The sequence below is a fragment of the Convolutriloba macropyga genome, chromosome 3 (genome assembly GCF_964194025.1).
Source record: "Convolutriloba macropyga chromosome 3, txConMacr16.3, whole genome shotgun sequence".
Lineage (NCBI taxonomy): Eukaryota > Metazoa > Xenacoelomorpha > Acoela > Convolutidae > Convolutriloba > Convolutriloba macropyga.
In genome coordinates this window covers 52,329,021-52,346,137 of record NC_134470.1, presented here as the reverse complement: position 1 = coordinate 52,346,137, position 17,117 = coordinate 52,329,021, and the positions used below count along the sequence as shown (strand labels likewise).

At 36.2% G+C, this 17,117-nt stretch overlaps 3 protein-coding genes across 4 annotated transcripts in view; 1 reads left to right on the top strand and 2 right to left on the bottom strand.

Moving 5' to 3' along the window:
- LOC142337128 (uncharacterized) overlaps window positions 1-9,969 on the bottom strand; it is a 49,285-nt gene extending 39,316 nt beyond the window's left edge. Inside the window, exon 1 of the mRNA XM_075386226.1 lies at window positions 9,343-9,969. Within this exon, the coding sequence (XP_075242341.1) occupies window positions 9,343-9,552 (210 nt within the window). The 5' untranslated portion in view covers window positions 9,553-9,969. The remainder of the gene's footprint in view (window positions 1-9,342) is intronic.
- The window catches only part of LOC142336269 (uncharacterized), a 556,260-nt gene that overhangs the window by 169,271 nt on the left and 369,872 nt on the right, over window positions 1-17,117 (top strand). The window lies entirely within an intron of this gene.
- On the bottom strand, window positions 11,093-17,115 carry LOC142336266 (transcription initiation factor IIB-like). 2 transcript variants are annotated; one of them, XM_075384959.1, is made up of 3 exons: window positions 17,098-17,115; window positions 13,926-14,069; window positions 11,094-12,016 (listed from the first exon to the last, which is right to left on the bottom strand). In XM_075384959.1, the coding sequence occupies exons 2-3, from the start codon at window positions 14,059-14,061 to the stop codon at window positions 11,157-11,159; spliced, it is 996 nt and encodes a 331-aa protein (XP_075241074.1). In that variant the 5' UTR covers window positions 14,062-14,069; window positions 17,098-17,115; the 3' UTR covers window positions 11,094-11,156. The 2 variants fall into 2 exon arrangements, with proteins under 2 accessions (XP_075241075.1, XP_075241074.1); XM_075384960.1 differs by lacking the exon at window positions 17,098-17,115 and having other exon boundaries at window positions 11,093-12,016; window positions 13,859-13,965.

The following is a 17,117-nucleotide window of genomic DNA, read 5'->3' as shown; positions in this document are numbered from 1 at the left end:
TTTTCACAAATTGAAAATAACGAGAGCAGTAGTGCTATTGCTCAACACGACAACCCAAGGACATCTTCACCACTTCCTCAAATAGTATCCAACAGAGAAATAGCGGACCTGGGCCCAACGCTTCAAAACAGACGGAGAATTGTTCCGCTAACACTTCACCGTCGGGAGATCAACGGAAACCTTCACCAAACTTTTGGCTTCGAAGATGACAGCCAATAGGAATTGAGCACCAATTCTCTATTAAACATACACATTAGATACATCACCAACCAGTGAAAACACTCCAAAAAAATCCTAATTTAAAAGAAAAAAAGACACAGCTCAAATCATTTTCCACAATTTTGTACCTCAAAATCAGTCGCACAAAAACTCTAATTCAATTTCACAAACAAGCCTAGTTAGCAAAATGCTCAATATCGTACTATTTTTACTACAACTTTTACCCTTGATAAAAACGAACCAACCATCGGTGGCAACAGAAGATGGAGTATTATTCAACCTTCATCAGAAACTTCTATTGACAGAAGAATTTGTCAAAACCGAAATCCTGGTCCCCTACCCAATATATAACAAAACAGTGGAAGACAAACTGATCAACCTGACAAAAGAGATAGACAAAATGCGGACTTCAGAAAGTTATGGATGCCCATTGAACTTCAAAACTTTCTGACGCTGAAACACGACATTGTAAACCTCAAATTGGAAATGAACACACTACTAAGAGCAAACAGTAAAACTTCTACTACACTGCAAAGACAACCCCGCGGTGCGGCTGCCGCAGCAGCCGCAGTGCTTGGAATTGGAATAGGAATAGGCGACAAACTACTAAGCTTCATCAAATCAGTGTTTGGAGGAAGCCAAAAAACATCAGACAAGCAATGGCTTATCTTCAATACCTAACCGATCATGTTGAACAAATAACAATCCAAAACAATGAAAAATTCTATGTTGTATCAGGTGAACTGAAAGCCATCAAAGAAGCCCAGAACGAAATAATTGAGACACAAAACAGGAACTGGGAACTTGCTGAAGGACAATTCAAGGCGTTACGACAAAACGTGCACCACATGAGAAACTGCATCCAATACTTATACGTAAGAGAACAAATCAATCAACATAGTCTCGTACTTAGCAATATTTTTCAAGCAATACTTGCTAACATCAAAACATACCGATGTGGAAAACAGCTTAGAGGACCAAATGTTCATCTTCGCTCAGACCTCACTGCTTGTGACACAGTACCGGCAATACGGTTAGATTTTCAATTACCAGATCCAATAAGTACAATCTTCAAATTACATCCCCCATTGGATGATCTACCAAACTTCTCATCAAGATCTGAGGCACAAATTCAAATTCTTCAGCAAATTCAACCAGAGTTCAAACAAATGGAAACACGACGAACAAACAGCAAATCAATAGAACAAATGGCCGAACCAATTTTAGAAATAAGAGCATTCAAGCCCGAACTCGAACAATTTTTATCCTTCTTGATTAGCGTATTAATACATCTAACTTATTCGCATCTTTTACACAAATGGGCAAACTTCACCGACGTTTCCCTTTCCGAATAACACACGGAATAAAAAGGCAAATAAGGACGGCGAATAAAAACAAAACCAGTACAAGTTGTCGCATTAAATGACTATGAATACCTACAAGAACATCCCCTGAACAAATGCTCACTAGTACTACCACTCGAAATTAAAACTGAGTTCGAAAACCAAAACGAAGAAAACATTAATAAACCTCGAACTCCTTACACATTCCTAAGAGATTACATCAGGAGACTAAAACTTAACGAAGAATCAACTATCAAAATCGATCATGTCAACAGGCCTGCCGCACCGAGTCAGCCAATCTATACACATATAACGGAACACCCACCGATATCCCATTACGGAGCGTACCCTCTCAGAACAATCAATACAGGAAACGTTTAAAAAAACCTTGACGGGACTCGAACGCTCAACTTCAGCATGAGAGTGCAGCGCGCTACCAACTGCGCTAAGTGGGACGGCCGCGTGGTCCGTAAAAACAGCTTATAATTAAAAAAAGGCAAAGTTAAATTTTTTTACCCTTCCTCTTCACTCTACCCCCTTACCCTTACCCTAGCTTACCCTTACAGCCCTTTCCCAGATTTTTCGCACATTATGGAAGCACCTGGAACCCGCCGGGATTCGAACCCGGAACCCCAGCTCAACGGTCAGAGATACTAACCACTGAACTAAGTCACTTGTTAAAAATTATTAATTGCATTCACCTCTATTCTACCGCGAAATAGAAATTTTGTTAGCAGTTATGAAGGAAAAATGAAAACTTAAAGAAAATTGAAAAAAAACATGATTTAACTACATTTTTGAAAGTCCTAGATAAACCAGAGACTCATTTCCCCCTGGAAAGTACCGCACCATTATACTTGCGAAAACTTACTTCATAATTTTGATTTAAGTCGAGTATCAAACCGAAATTTTCATTACTTGAAATTATTCTTTAAGCCGAAAAAAAATTACAGAGCAATTCCCCTTAAATCTCCATTGAAAAAGGCGGGGATTTGCTCCCTACCTTTTTATCCAGCTACGAATTTATTTTTAAAAAGAATTTATACTGACGCACTAAACAACGGAGCAATAAGATGCAACTCCCAAAGGAAACTTACCAATTATCTGTCAAAGCGAGAAAAGGAAGGAAATCCATTAACCCGGAAGGCGAACTGTCCATCAATCACAATGACAGCCTATAATGAAACACTAATCAACCCAACCAAGGATAATTCCCCACAATCCCAATTAAACAAAATGTCAAATTTCCCCCACTTCCCCCGCAACACTATCAATCATTCAAACTACTTTCTGCCTGCTAACTACCAGCAACACTCTTCATTGCTAACTGTTCATTCTCTAAACCTATTATAATTTCTTCGCCAACAGAAACTTGGAAATTATTTCAAACAACTTAAACAATTTTCCTACAACTAAAATTTACCCTTTTGCATTATTTCAAACATTTTATAATGAATCCAGGATATCACTTCAGAATTAAAGTTGAGCCGCGCATTACAACCAGTCCCCCTTTACGTTCTATATTTAACTTATTCTTTAAGGAGTTCCAACTATTAATACCCCGCCCATCGACTGTCTCCACTTCTTTCCATCCGAGACTTATTAATGTTTTCCGATCGTAGCACTGATGTTTGAACTCGTTCATTCCGATTAGAAAATCTTGTCTGCCTCGTGTCGTTCTAAACACGATAATTCTGCTTAAAATTACAAAAAATATTAATGCTAGCCTATGAAATCCTAAAATGTTATAAGTAATTAACGAACCTTTTAAGGTCCATACTTCGATAAAATAGAATATCCCGTCTCTTCGTTATTACAATTGATTTTTTTTTTGCAAAGCTTCGATAAAATATTCAACAGTCGATGAATAACGCCGCTATTAAAGTTTGACCTCTTCACAGTAAACGTATTCTGAATAACTTTATCAATAGAGCAGTCAATCACACTGTTCTCAATTTACTTTCCTCCAAAACTTCCATTAGTGACTGTCAATTACTGCCATGCCGAGGGAATTACTTCCGAACACTCAATTAGTGACTGTCATTTACTGCCATGCCGAGGGAATTATTTCATTACTTTACTCCCCTCACAACGTGGAACAAATGGAACCGCCACACTTGACAGATCGTTACTACAGTAATCTTCCTGGGAAAAATGTAAATGAACCCAGAAGAGGAAACAATCAACTACACCTAATAACTCGCATAAATCTCTGTTGATCCACATCAGTCAAAACGCACTTCCCAAAAAATCAAGTTTAAACTCAGTCATGCCTCTTCTATACGCAGCCGATCCCCCTCTTCCATTTAATTTGAATAACAGAATGGCACTGCTAACGAAAATTGTAGCATCCGACAACCCGATCTATTCCAGCTACTTTATCCTGGAGTACATCTGGCCAGGGCAACCGCACAATCTGAACTTAATTACACGGCGCGTGTTCTTCCTCAAGAGGAGCGAGGATGGACGAAAACTTCAAGAATTATGCAGGGGACGAACACGCGCCTTCAGGATGAACCTGACAATAGCAACAAATCAATTCATCTAATTATTTTTTTTACTGCACGAATCTATTTTTCTACAAAACTGCACGATTTTTATTTTCTACTGCACGAGTACTATGCCTGCCACGACCAACACGAACATCGTTGAAAAACTTGGCAAGAATCGAGGACACAAATCTTCAATTCCACCATCACCAACTGGACAAATATGGCTCCGATATGGCACGAAACTCACATCCACTTGACCAACGCGGAATGTAGTATTCTTTTCACAACATACAGCAGTCGCATTCCCCAGCTCAATTCGTTCACATGCATCAGATCAGAAAAAAAGAGGCCAAATAAGAGCAAACAGAAAGTAAACTTTCAGCATTTTGATCTGGAATACTCAATAAAAACTTAGAACAAACCACTATTGATGTTGCTTTCCATTTATACTTAATTAGCCCAGTAAATCCCTTGACTTTGACAATACCACTAAACAAGACCCACTTGGCACAGCACACTAGGCAACCCTGTTTATAATTATAAGATTAAAGGTTCGAAACCCATCGCCTCCGCTTTTTCTAAAGAGCCGTAATATGACGATGCTGAATTTTGATTGGTTGAAAAAGACTTTTGTAAATTTATACAGCACGCATTTATTATCTTGAAATTCATACAGACGATTCTGCTCAGTACAGTTCAGTTGCTTACTAAATTACTTGAATTGAAAACTTGTAGCAGAAAGAGAGCGTTTTTACCGAACCCTCGCCCCGAATAGCACTTAGCAAAAACTTGCAATTAAAAGCCTTTATTAGAAAGGATACCGCAGGGATAACTCTGTCTTCATACAATATAGCACTTGGCACTAGCACCTACATAGCCGCCTCTAAAAAGATAAAAAAGGAAGAAGCAAACTAAGAGAGTTATCGTACATATGAATGAAGAAAACATTTGAATTAAAACTTTGATCATTCTAGCTCTGGGAGCAAAATAAACAACACTTTTTTGAACAAACAGAGAAAAAAGGAGCTTTTAAATTGTAATGCTTCTGGTGTTAAGGCGTTGAAAACCATTATATTCTATCAAAAATGCAAAAAAAAATCTTTTAGAGGAAAAACTACCGTTGTTTGAATTATGGGAGAAAAGCAGGGGCAAGAATAACAATAGTTGCCAAGCAACTTGAGAAGGTTTGAAAAAAGCAATTCTTCAGGGGATATTCGTTTTAAGTCGTCAAGAATCTCATTGAACCCAAAATTGAGAAAATGTCAAAAAACTTGAAAAACTTGTTTTCACACTGCCTTCAAAGCCATTTTTGCAAACGATACAAAATAACTAAACAGCAAGCTAGCAGAAATCTAGCTAGACAACTGAAAGATTGGAAAATTTGGTGTCGTGGAAATAAAATGGCCCTTTCTTTTCAAAATTCGCAATTGCATTTGTTCTGAAACTTAACTTTCGCATGCTTTTTTAAATAACGAAACGCATTACTTCAGAGGCAGCAGTTCTTGTTGTTCACCATCATTCCCTATTAGAAACTGTATTAGAATTTCTCCGTAAACTTAAAATACTGAACTGAGTCTGTACCCACGATTGTTCATGAAACAATGAATTATCAACCCAGTTTGAAAATCAGCTACACAAGAAACCCTAACATTGAGTTTATTGGATTACAGGTAGCGTTATTAAAAAGAAATTATGAATGAAAAAAATAACGTATTGAAGTTCGAGCACTTTGATAGCAATTCTGCATCATTTTATTTAGAATCTGTTTTACACTTAACAATTTCCATTTCTATGTTTATCTAAACGAGGAGGCTCGGTAATGTGCGTCCGCGCATAATGTTCCGACCCCGCTTATCCACAAGTTTGGCTTAATTGTCTACCTAAGGAGAAAGAGATTGAAAACTTTCACATATTGATCAAAAATAATTGGTGTAAAAATGAAATTGCTTCCAACTCAAATCATCTTTTAAAGTAAATAATGCAGCATTAGTGGTCCGATCACACCTGTTATTAAGACTACGAAACAAGACAAACAAAAAAGTCAAATAAACTTTTCCATCAAAACTAAATGTCTTTCTTTTTTAAAAAAATTCCATTACAAAGTCAAAATAGTGTCAAATAAAACATAGACTAAACAAAAATGTTGTTCTTCACCAGAAAAACCACAGGACCAGTCCTTGATGAGACCCTGTAAGAAGTAGACAAATAAAAACAAAAACAAAAAAATTAAAAGTATACAATTATGTTTTCTTGAACACAAAAAAGTCCAATAATAAAGAGTATTAGATATCAAATGAAATCTTCAAATAGGTTTCTGTACGTTCATACTGCAGTATGAAAACTTTGAGACCTGTCATTATCCAGAATATGTCGTATGTCTGCAAAAATAAAAAAAAGCTCCATTAATTTTCCATTAATTTTTGAAAAGAGTCGAAGCCGTTAAAACCATAATCTAATCCGTAAAAATGAGATATAATCAACTGCGCCTACACCAATAATGAGATATGTGAACGCTGAATAATGAGGCCAGGAAACAAGTATTTAAAAATGAAAAAAGGGAAAAGTACACAAAAAAGAACAGCAAAATGAAAATATAAAAAAAGGACGTCTGTATGCTTTAAAACACGTTTGATTCCAAAATCATGCAAAACTTTAGCTATCAAGTAAAATCAGTAAACGGGCTCCATTGTTCTTCTATAGGAAACCGCTAAGACCTGTAATTATCCAAAACTTATCATTCGACTATAAAAAGAACGACAAACACAGACAGAAATCAACAATTAAAAAATTTGGCAAAATATCTGTATCGAAGCCGTTCAAAAATAAGCGATGCACTGAACATATTCAGTAAGCTCAATTGTGACTTTATTCAAAAACAAAAAATGTTATGCAACCTGTAATTAATGACAGTAGAGAACAGATGAAAAATAGAAAAAAAAACATCAGAGTGCAAATATGTCTATACAATTTTTTAAAACAATTGATTTCAAAGTCATGAAAAACTTTGGCTTTCAACTAAAATCAGTGCATAAATTTCTTTGCTAATCAATAGGACGCAGCTAAGACTACTAATTATCCACAATATGTCAAACGACTTTAGAAGAATCACAAAAATTTTTAAAAATCCATAAATTCGGCAAGAAGACTGATTCGAAGCAGTTAAAATTAAAATCTATTCACTGAAAAACTGAGGTATTCAGATGCAAATTTTAAATGCCAGTAAAAACTGATGTGACATCTCAACTGTCCATAATACGACAAGACAAGAAAAAGAACCTCAATCATGGGAAAAACTCAAAAATCACAATTTTTTTTGTAAAACTCGTAGTATTGAAGCAGAAAAATCATTACTTAAATCAAGCAACCGCATTAAATACTAAATTTTTATTCAAGCACAATGTGATCTGTCTTTACTGACCTTAAGCTAAAAATTGGCCAAAAAAGTCGACAAAGCTCAATCCTTTATTTTAAAACGTTTTTTTAAAGTTATAGCGTCCATAAGCTTTCAACTAATAAAACTACATAGGTTTTCTTTGAACTCCAGAGGAAAACAATTGGACCTGTCATTATTATGCCTTGATTTGAATTGTTCTATTATTAACGAAAGAAAAAGCAAAAAATGATTTAAAAAATGACTGATTACAATTTTTTGGACTTTAATCAACAGCAATTAGACCAAAACTAGACTTGCTTTTTTGCTTTTGTTATTCGTCTATTAAGAACAATCAATTGTTCCTAATATTTTAAATATGGACAAAAAAGCCATTATATCAAAAATAATTTATGCTTTTCACGTAATTATCGAGATAAATTAGCAAAAAACCGGCCTAATTCAAGAACACTAAAGGATCCACTAAAGTAAAACTAGCTATCTTTGGAATCAACAAAGCTTGTGTCAGCAGTTTTTAGCAGTGTTAATCCGGTAAATCGACTAAAAAAGCCTATTTCGTACCATTTTTGATGACAGGAGGGCTGAATTTTGAAAAATTTTGCAAAGGTTTTCGCAAAAAATTGAATCAAACAGATCAATAACACTCTTTTGTTTATAGAGGTAAAACCACCGACACTATCGTTACCAATTTGAACATATTTTTAGCAGCAGAATTTGGAAAGAAGTGCTTAAAACTACGGAAAATGTGAACAATAAGAACAAAAATGAGTCAAATGTTCACAAAACTTTAAACCTCGATAACTGTAAAAAATTCAAAAAATCTTTTGTTAAATATTTTACGCTGGTCTGGCTTTCTAATAATGCCACTCAACTCTACGATGAATATACCGAGCGGCGAAATTGTACTGAGCAACAAAAAACCGTTTGAGTATATAGTTCCCCCCACTAGAGTGGGTCGGAACAAGTAAACATAAGCGCATACGCTCACACGGAGCGTGAAAAGGTGGCAAATCTGGGCAAGTTTTATGGCTGACTTTTCCTCGCAAAAAAAACTGTTCCGGGTTTGGTTGTTTTCCAAGGGCTTTTCATTGGTACCACTTTGGTATCTCTCCGCAGATTTCAATCGGCCAAAAATGACTAAACGGACTAAACGAAAAACAAGCTCTTTTCTGTGACCAAGTGTTTACACCACCTATATTTCGCAATTGTCAATTCCCAATGTAAACGCCTTAATTCATTAATTGGCGTTTGTGTATAAAAAACAAGCCATAAGCTTTAAAATATTTAAGGGTGCAAATGGATATGGGGGAGAGAATGGGGGGAGAAAAAAAAGCCGCATTAAGTTCCCAACGCCCAAAAAATTTGGAGGGTTGGTTGGAACGGTAAACCAACAGACAAATGTCGAAGGAACTGCACTCGGCTTAGTTTCTACAATTGCTGATTTTGTGGCATAGTGGTGACAAAAAAGGCAAGACTCTCATGGCAATAGGTAATTGCAACTCCGACCCTTTTTGACCCTGACAATTGAAGCAACGTGCAAGCATTTTGGATGGGCACTTGCATAGCAACGTAATTGTTACAATTTTGTTGGAGAGCTAACAAAGCATTATAGAATAACTACCCTCATCTTGAATTCTGGAGGCTTTGTCACAGCTTCAATCAGCGAAAACGTCGAGGCTTATTGTTACTTGACGCTACTATATCATATTTCTACTTTGAAACATCTATCGCGTTATTTTCTGGAAGCACAGTAATTCAATGAGATGTACGTCCTTCATTTTAAGTAAACGAACTCACAACGGCCTATTATTTTTTTGAACTTAAGTTTGCCAAATCAGTTAAATTACCAAGAACTTTCCACTTCGATTTTTTTTAGAAAGGTATATTCAAAACCTACGTTGAATCCGAACCCAATACAATCGCCCAATTTATCACACTTGGCCAGACATCCACTCATTGAGTCCTCAAACGATGTTGCATTAGGCTTCGTGTCTGGGTCACTTTTGAAACAGCCACATTCCAAAATACCATTCTGAGCAACGACCACTACTGCACAGTTCATTAACACTACTGCAGATAATAGTTTCCTCAAATTACTGGCATTCATTTCTAGTAGTTTACAGTTATTCGAATAACTTTTAAATTAGAGCAGTAACTATGCGGTTTCTTTATTCAAAGTATGGAAAAATGTTTATGTAATAAAAGTCTGGTCAACTCTCGTATTTTGCGCAAAATTTTTGACTTACGCATAAGCTCAAAATAAAATTTCTGTTTAAATTGCTTACACGTAAACTATAAGTGGAATCGATCTATTGAAGACGTTTAACTTCGAAAAAATAATTTGCTTAAACGTAACCGACAGATAAACAAAACCAGCAATTCATTATTTACTCGGTTTCGTATTTTCCACATTTTTCAAAACTCACAAAACTAGCCTCAACTTTGAAAAGAAGGAAGCTGGCACATATGGCTTTCCACTGCTTTCTGAATAATTAAAATTTTGTTGATATTACAAAATTGTCATGTTTCTATGGGACCCAATTTCACAGACATCTGTCCGATTTCCGTTGGATTTTCCAATTTGAGCGGTAAAATTTACAATGTTGATTTAGGAATCCGCAAATTTATAATTCAAACTGTTTAAACTGAAGATTTCGAATACGGCTCAAAAACCTACGTCAGAATTAAACGAAATTGTAATCCTCAACCAGTTGTTTATAAAAAGTAATTTACTTGATCAAAAAATACTTGAAGTATTATAAAAGACAGACCAAAAATGGACTTAGCAAAATCTCTTTACATTTCAAAAACCAAACTGTTTTCATAGAAATTTTCATAAACCTGATCTAACCACATTTATGAACGGACTGCATGTCAATCGATAAAGGTTGTTAATCGATAAATTTTTGTATTACCGTATTTACCCTGTTGCGATATGGCCGGTGATTGAAAGTTATGACGAGTGAGACACACAAATAGAAGATACAAACTAAGCATTATTCACCTAACTACTTCATTAAGTTCACATATCCAAATTGCCTGAAAACAACTAGGATGGCAACTTGGATGACAGCGAAGCTAAACTCGCTGATCATGCTAACAAAATTTTAAGAAAGATAAGCACTAAATTAGAGGACATCTAAATCACTGTATCGAAATCAATGCCCAACAGATGAACAACATCGTCAGGTTTTTAGCTTCAAGTCCACGCTACACGTGTTTTAGTCCTTTTATGGGAACTGTTTCTTTTTTCATATATATAAATCTAAAACATGCTAGAAACTTATAAATCAAACAAATCTCAAATAATTTTTCCGCCCGCCTCTGTATATGAACATTAGTAATTAATACTTTACACCTTTATAGCCTCGCCTATACACTGATGACTAAACCGCCATCTTATGAAAGCATGCGATCGATTACTAGCGCGTAAACACGTATTATTTTTGTAATAGACTCAATAAAAATGAGCCTGTTTTTTTAATTGCGCTGCCCTAACCCTAACCTACCCCCACCCGCTTAGTGGGCGCATATTAACACCAAGATGACGTGCCATATTAACAAAATAATTTATTAGGCTACGGCACGTATTCAGTAATGGGGGTGTGCTGGGCGTCGTATATTTTGACTAGGAGGGATGTGGAGGTGACCTGATAAGATCCAATTCTTTTTTTGGAGGGGAAAAGAAACAGATCCCTTTAACGCTTTTCCTCACTGCTGAGGCAGGCTTTTCAGATCCCAACTAGTCCCACTGGTGTTCTCCGGGAACAACTGGCTAACGTGTGGCAACATCATTTTGTACGACTGTTTTATTGTCACTTCAGCAACCCCCGAAATGGACGCAATCTCCTCCTTGGTCTTTTTAAACTCCGAAGCTTGAGACGCCAAATATATCGCAGCTGCAGCTACTGACACTGGACTTCGACCCGCAACTATGTTCAGCTCCACAGCTTTATTAGCAATGTGTTCTGAACATTTTCGTACACTGTGAGGCAAATCTAAATTTCCACAAAATCTTGCCATGAAATCGCCGGACTTAATGATTTCAACTGAAGACTCCAAAGCTTTCAGCACTTTTTTGAAAGTTCGACCAAGTTCCGTTTTGTCAACGTTCGATATTGCCACGATTTCTTTGAACGATCGCGGGACACCTTCTTGACGACATGCGATGAGAACACAGGAAGCTGCGACTGCTTGTCGGTTCTTGCTCCGATACTTTCCGGACTCCACAAGTTGCTTGTAGCACAGCTGAGCTCTTTGAACAATGCTATGCTGTAAATGAATACGATCAGCCATACTGCTTATTTCTTTGTACCCAATTGACAGGGTTCGATCTGCGGAATTCTGGGACCTGACCATCGTTTGTCGACTGTAATCGAACGTGTCTTGATGAGATAGGTGAGATGTTCGTTCAGCTACTGTTCCGAGACCACTTCCAGTCAACAGGTGGTTTTCGGCTTCTCCAACTCGACTCTTGTCTTCTCCAGAGTCTGCGAATGATCTCCACTCTGACGAGACATCAATGCACCGTTCCACTACAACCTTGCCACACATTGAACACACCATGTCACCTAATAAGCACATTAATTGATCATTTGAGACTGCATTCTATACGGGATTTTAGATCACTTGTAAGATAGGTTTTGTTGAGCGTGCATGACTTACCTCACTCTGTACAATGACTTCTGCGCCCACTTATTCCATGACTTCAGAATAAATTCTAATTAAAGTTAAATAGAGTTCGGCCCAGCTATAAACTTATAAGGTTAATCTAAAGACATTACTGTTTGAAATTCGATTTGAATAGGATAGAATTTGAATCAAAATCCTATCTTTTTGTCGTTTGACAAATTTAGGTGTTTAGTTGATAAAACAGGTTTTTTTCTGCCTGAGAAATTGTATCAACATGATTTCATTCTTTTTAACCGAATGTTCGGCTCAGTTCAATTGTCCTTTCTAGTGAAATAAAAAAAAGTTCATCTCATCATCTGTCCGTTTTGAAAATACATCAATAAAACCAATAAGCATTTGATATTGTAACTAAGACTTATAAGAACAATCTTCAAGTAGCGGGCATATAAAATTGGGCTTTATGGGTTTATCCAGTTTCGATTTTTAATTCTGTGTTCTGAAACTGATTCTGTTAATTTTACAATGCTCTAAAGAGCAACTCTTAACTGTTGTTTGAAAGCACTTTGAGCAGAATGGGCGAACAATGAAACTAGCCTCGAGAAGTAAAAAGATTTCACGCAAAATGTCGAAAAAGCGGCAAAATGAGGTAAAGCGAAACAAATTTATATTCGATGAAGTAAAAAAAAACATAGCAAGACAAGTCCTGACGTGCAACTCCAAGAATTTTCATCGACTAATCAAAAGCCTAGACCTAAAACAGACTACGAGTTAACTGAGAAAACAATTCCTAAAAAAACATAACCGACTAAACGTCGGAAGAATTGCCCTCGAACGAATAGTGGGAGCTCTAATCAATTCCAGCCTGCTTGAGTCGGGGGGGGGGGAGTCTAAATGGGACTAAGAAGTTCAATAGTGGGCTTCAAATAGCCACATTAGAAGTTAACATAAAACACTATTAAGATTTAAAGTGAAAAATGGCACCAATTTCGGCGCACTTCTCATTTGACTTTTAGTATTAAATTGCCGGCAATTGAGTTCAGCTGCTTGCAATTGTGATTTAGAGAGAATTTTAGATCACGCGAAACGCAAATGTCAAGAGCGCAAAAGTGACTTGAAAAGTCAAAACTGTCAAGCGAAAATTTTGCATTAAAAAAGACACACGTTTACAATAATTGCTATGAATTTCGTTCAAGAGCAATTAACCAGATAAAATTATTAAAAAAACAGAATATCAATATCAAAATGTCGCAAATGAACAGAAGAGCACTAGCAAGAAATTTAAATATAGTTCAAACAAAAAACTAGGCCTCGAATGAACTATGAATGGATTGGGAAAAACATTTAGAAAAAAATCCGATCCAAAAATCGAAAAAAAAACAATAATCAGCGTGAAATTGCCGCCTGTGAACAAAAAACTACTAGCGAGGAAGCAAATTTTTGTTCAAACATCGTTTTCTCACTTTCCTTTAAAATTAGAGTGAAAAAATTTCACGCTGCAAACCCACTAGCTTTTGCGCTACACTTCCTGTTTGGGCGTGACCAAAATCATCACTCCAATTTGACGTCAAAAATCATGAAAATGTGAACAGATCGACATAAAAATCGACAAAAAAAATTCCCAATAAAATTCAAATTCTTTGAATTGATAAAATAGGAGCGCAATAATAGCCTGCCGAGATGAGGGCGGCTATTAACCAGAAATAGTGCCATATCTACTTCATTTAGCGGAGAATTAAACCAAGGATGTGGATGATCTGGGTCGGAACGTTATACAAACTCACATTACGGAGCCTTCTTGTTCTATAAAACCTAACAGTGGTTATTGTTCGCTATGCAATTCCAAATGACCTGCTCTATAGTCTTCAATCATGTGGGCATCTGGGTGTTCGGGGCAGTTGACCTCGTCCAACTTGGGTCGCACCCCACCCCCTCCTCCCATCCCTGAGCCCCCTGGTAACCCTGCTGACGATGTGGAGGCCATCATAATTTACTCTGAAAGCGATATTGCACTGAGCACACTCGATGACTCATGGCAATCGAATAACCTCTAAGGCGATTGGCCTATCAGCACATTGAAGTAAGTTCAAGCTGGGGTGATCTAGTCTCACTCTGGGCTCAATAAAAAAATAGATATACATCACTTGATTTGAATTCATGCCGTAACTCGCGCCATTTAGCTAACGTAACTGAATTCAGCTGCTTGAAATTCCGATTCAGAGCCGTCTCAATACAAAAAAGATCTAACAGTTGAGCGCGAAAAAAGCAACCCAAAACAGACGCCTTATAACTAACAAAAAAAAAACATTTCTCTGGAGCCTCAGTTAAATAGAACTAAACATAGCCTTTCTTCGAAACAAATAAATATAACCAGAAGAATTGCTGGATCTATTGTTTCGCCCCTCCCACCCCCTCCAGCTTAGTGAGCATATTTTTTTATGACTTCCAGGCGCACGTGCTATTTTCTTACATAGTATTGTGCTATATAACAACATATAATTCGCAACTGGTGATCCGAATTGCTCTTGAACGACCAGTGAGAACTCTAGTCTATTATAGCATGCTTCAGTCGGGCGGGGAAGGGAGGGTAACTTCAATCACTAAGGGGGGGGGGCTTCAAATAACGTCATTACAGGTTATTATATAACTATAACCACTAACAAAATTTAAAGTGAAAAAAATGACACCAATTTTGCACACTTTTCATTTCAGCTGCTCACTGTTCAGCGGCTGACACTTGTTAATGAGAGACAACGACTCAAAAAATCGTGCAAACGACTCGAAAAGTCGTGCAACACAACTCTTAACTACTACTAACTCTAAAACTACTTCTGAAATATCAAAAAAGCAATAAAACAAAGCAATATATAATTAAACATAGCCGGCAGATTGCCGTAAAATAGCCGCCGTTGACGCATATCGTGATTGAAGCAGAAAAAATAAAAAGAACAGATAGAAATTGAAAACAAATCCTAAGTTTCAAAAACTGTTCTAATTCAGTTTGCACTTTCAGTTCGATTCTAAACCTATACTTACTTCAGCTTCAAAACTTAAGGGTATTAAACTGAAGGGCATTAGTATTAAGCTTAATACTAATATCAGCTAGCAATCGCTCTAATGAACTTTGATAACCTAATTCAAAAAGACTTAATGACCGGGCTTTATCGGTTTATCCCGTTTCTTTTGATTTTGCTCTTTTGACATTGACCATATTCAATAAATTACGTAATACAATGCTTGAAAGAATTTAAAATCCATTCAGTTGAAACAGTGAGTGAAGTAAGTCGGAAGTCAAACGCGAAAATCGTGACTTATGTAAAACCAAAAAGGCGATCAAAAGGTAAGGCGAATTTAAAAAAGGAGCGCCTAATTAATAGCCGTTTGAGAGGCTGACGGCGGCTATTAAAAACAACTAATTTTTTGTTGAGAATATGGTTAGTTGTTTAGGGGCGTACGTAAGTGGTGGTGGAGCAGTTCCTAATTCCTATACGTTACAAACTGTGCGACTGTTAAAGTTCAATGTTCGAATACAGAAGTCAACTTTCACAAACAGAGATGAATGTTCGAAAAGAAAGTCAAAGCTCAAGTCAGGAACAAACTCGCTTCAGCTAAAAAAAACTGTAGAGCCCCAATACTCCTCTTCGCGTCGTAAAAAGTCCAACATGTTTATAATAATTGCTTCGAACTTCGCTTGAGAGTAATAGGAGTAATTGAAATGATAATTTCAACACGCCATAAAATCAGTTATACTATACTTTTAGCTACGCCAATTTCGGTCGATCAATATCCTTGTCAGAGAGATTGAAAAGAGTGATAAAGACCTTACTTATTAAACGCTGCAGAAACTTTCAAATTTTTGATATGTTGCGAAAATAAACAGGTTTAACCTTTTCAATTTTACAGGTTGAACAGGTTTAACCTTTTGAACTTTACTCACCTTTTCCAATACGCTGAAGTGTTTCTATTCGATTCCTTTAAATACAAAAATAATTTGTAAATTCCCAAATGTCATACAATCTGTTAAACTAGTAGAGATTTTGATGGTTTGTGTATCATCAAGCTTCCAATGTCCAACAGAAGTGACTACTGAGAAAATGTACCAGGTAGACTAGTGATATAAACACTAACACACACATTTTGGCTTTTCTATTTATTGTAGAATTTCCAAAACACTTGATAATTAAAAAGATCAAATAAAACTCTATAAGAGAGCTATATACGCAGAAAATTACAGTGCGCAGCAGTTTTCAAAAGAAAAAAATTCAGTTATGAAAAGACAAAAATGAAATTTCTCACTTCTACACAAGGTTTGTTTCAAAAATTCAATTTTTCTCTTGACAGCAGTGAAATCAATATTAGAACGGTAAGCACATCAGATACCATTTCACAGACACAACCGCAAAATTGCTCTTTTAAATATATTGGTAAAAAAATACCTTCGAAGAAAGTAATTTTCAATAGTTTTTTGGATAAAAGTAACAAAAATTCAAAGTTTTAATTTTTTCAAAATTTTAATTGCTTTGGCGAGCCACGCCAGTCTTGAGAATTGACTGTGATATTTATACGAATAATTATATGGTTAAAGGATTTCGATGTTAGCCACATCTTGCAGCTAAAAAAAAGCGAGGTAAATCTCAACTTTCCAGAACACTGTGTCAATACAGAACCAATCTCAATTTTAAAAACTTTAACCAGTACAAGAAAAACGCCAAAGATGAAAAGATTTCTTTAAAACAACCGCTTGCAAGTCAAATTCCTGCGTCAATATATATAGGCAAGAAAACGGCCGTGCCTCTACTTCTTCAGGATCGATTAAATTGATTCCAATTTTATCTGATACTGTTCCGTTCTATTATTAAAACCAACGAGTCACTCGATTACCATTAAGTTACCAAGATACAAGCACAAATTAAGCTTGAAATTCAGATTATGCTTAAACTTGATAACACCATTTCTTGGAAAGAAATAGTTGTTCACTTAACGTTCCGAAAATCAGTGTAAAGGTATAAAAATCAGTACTTACCTGAATATGCGAACTTTAAA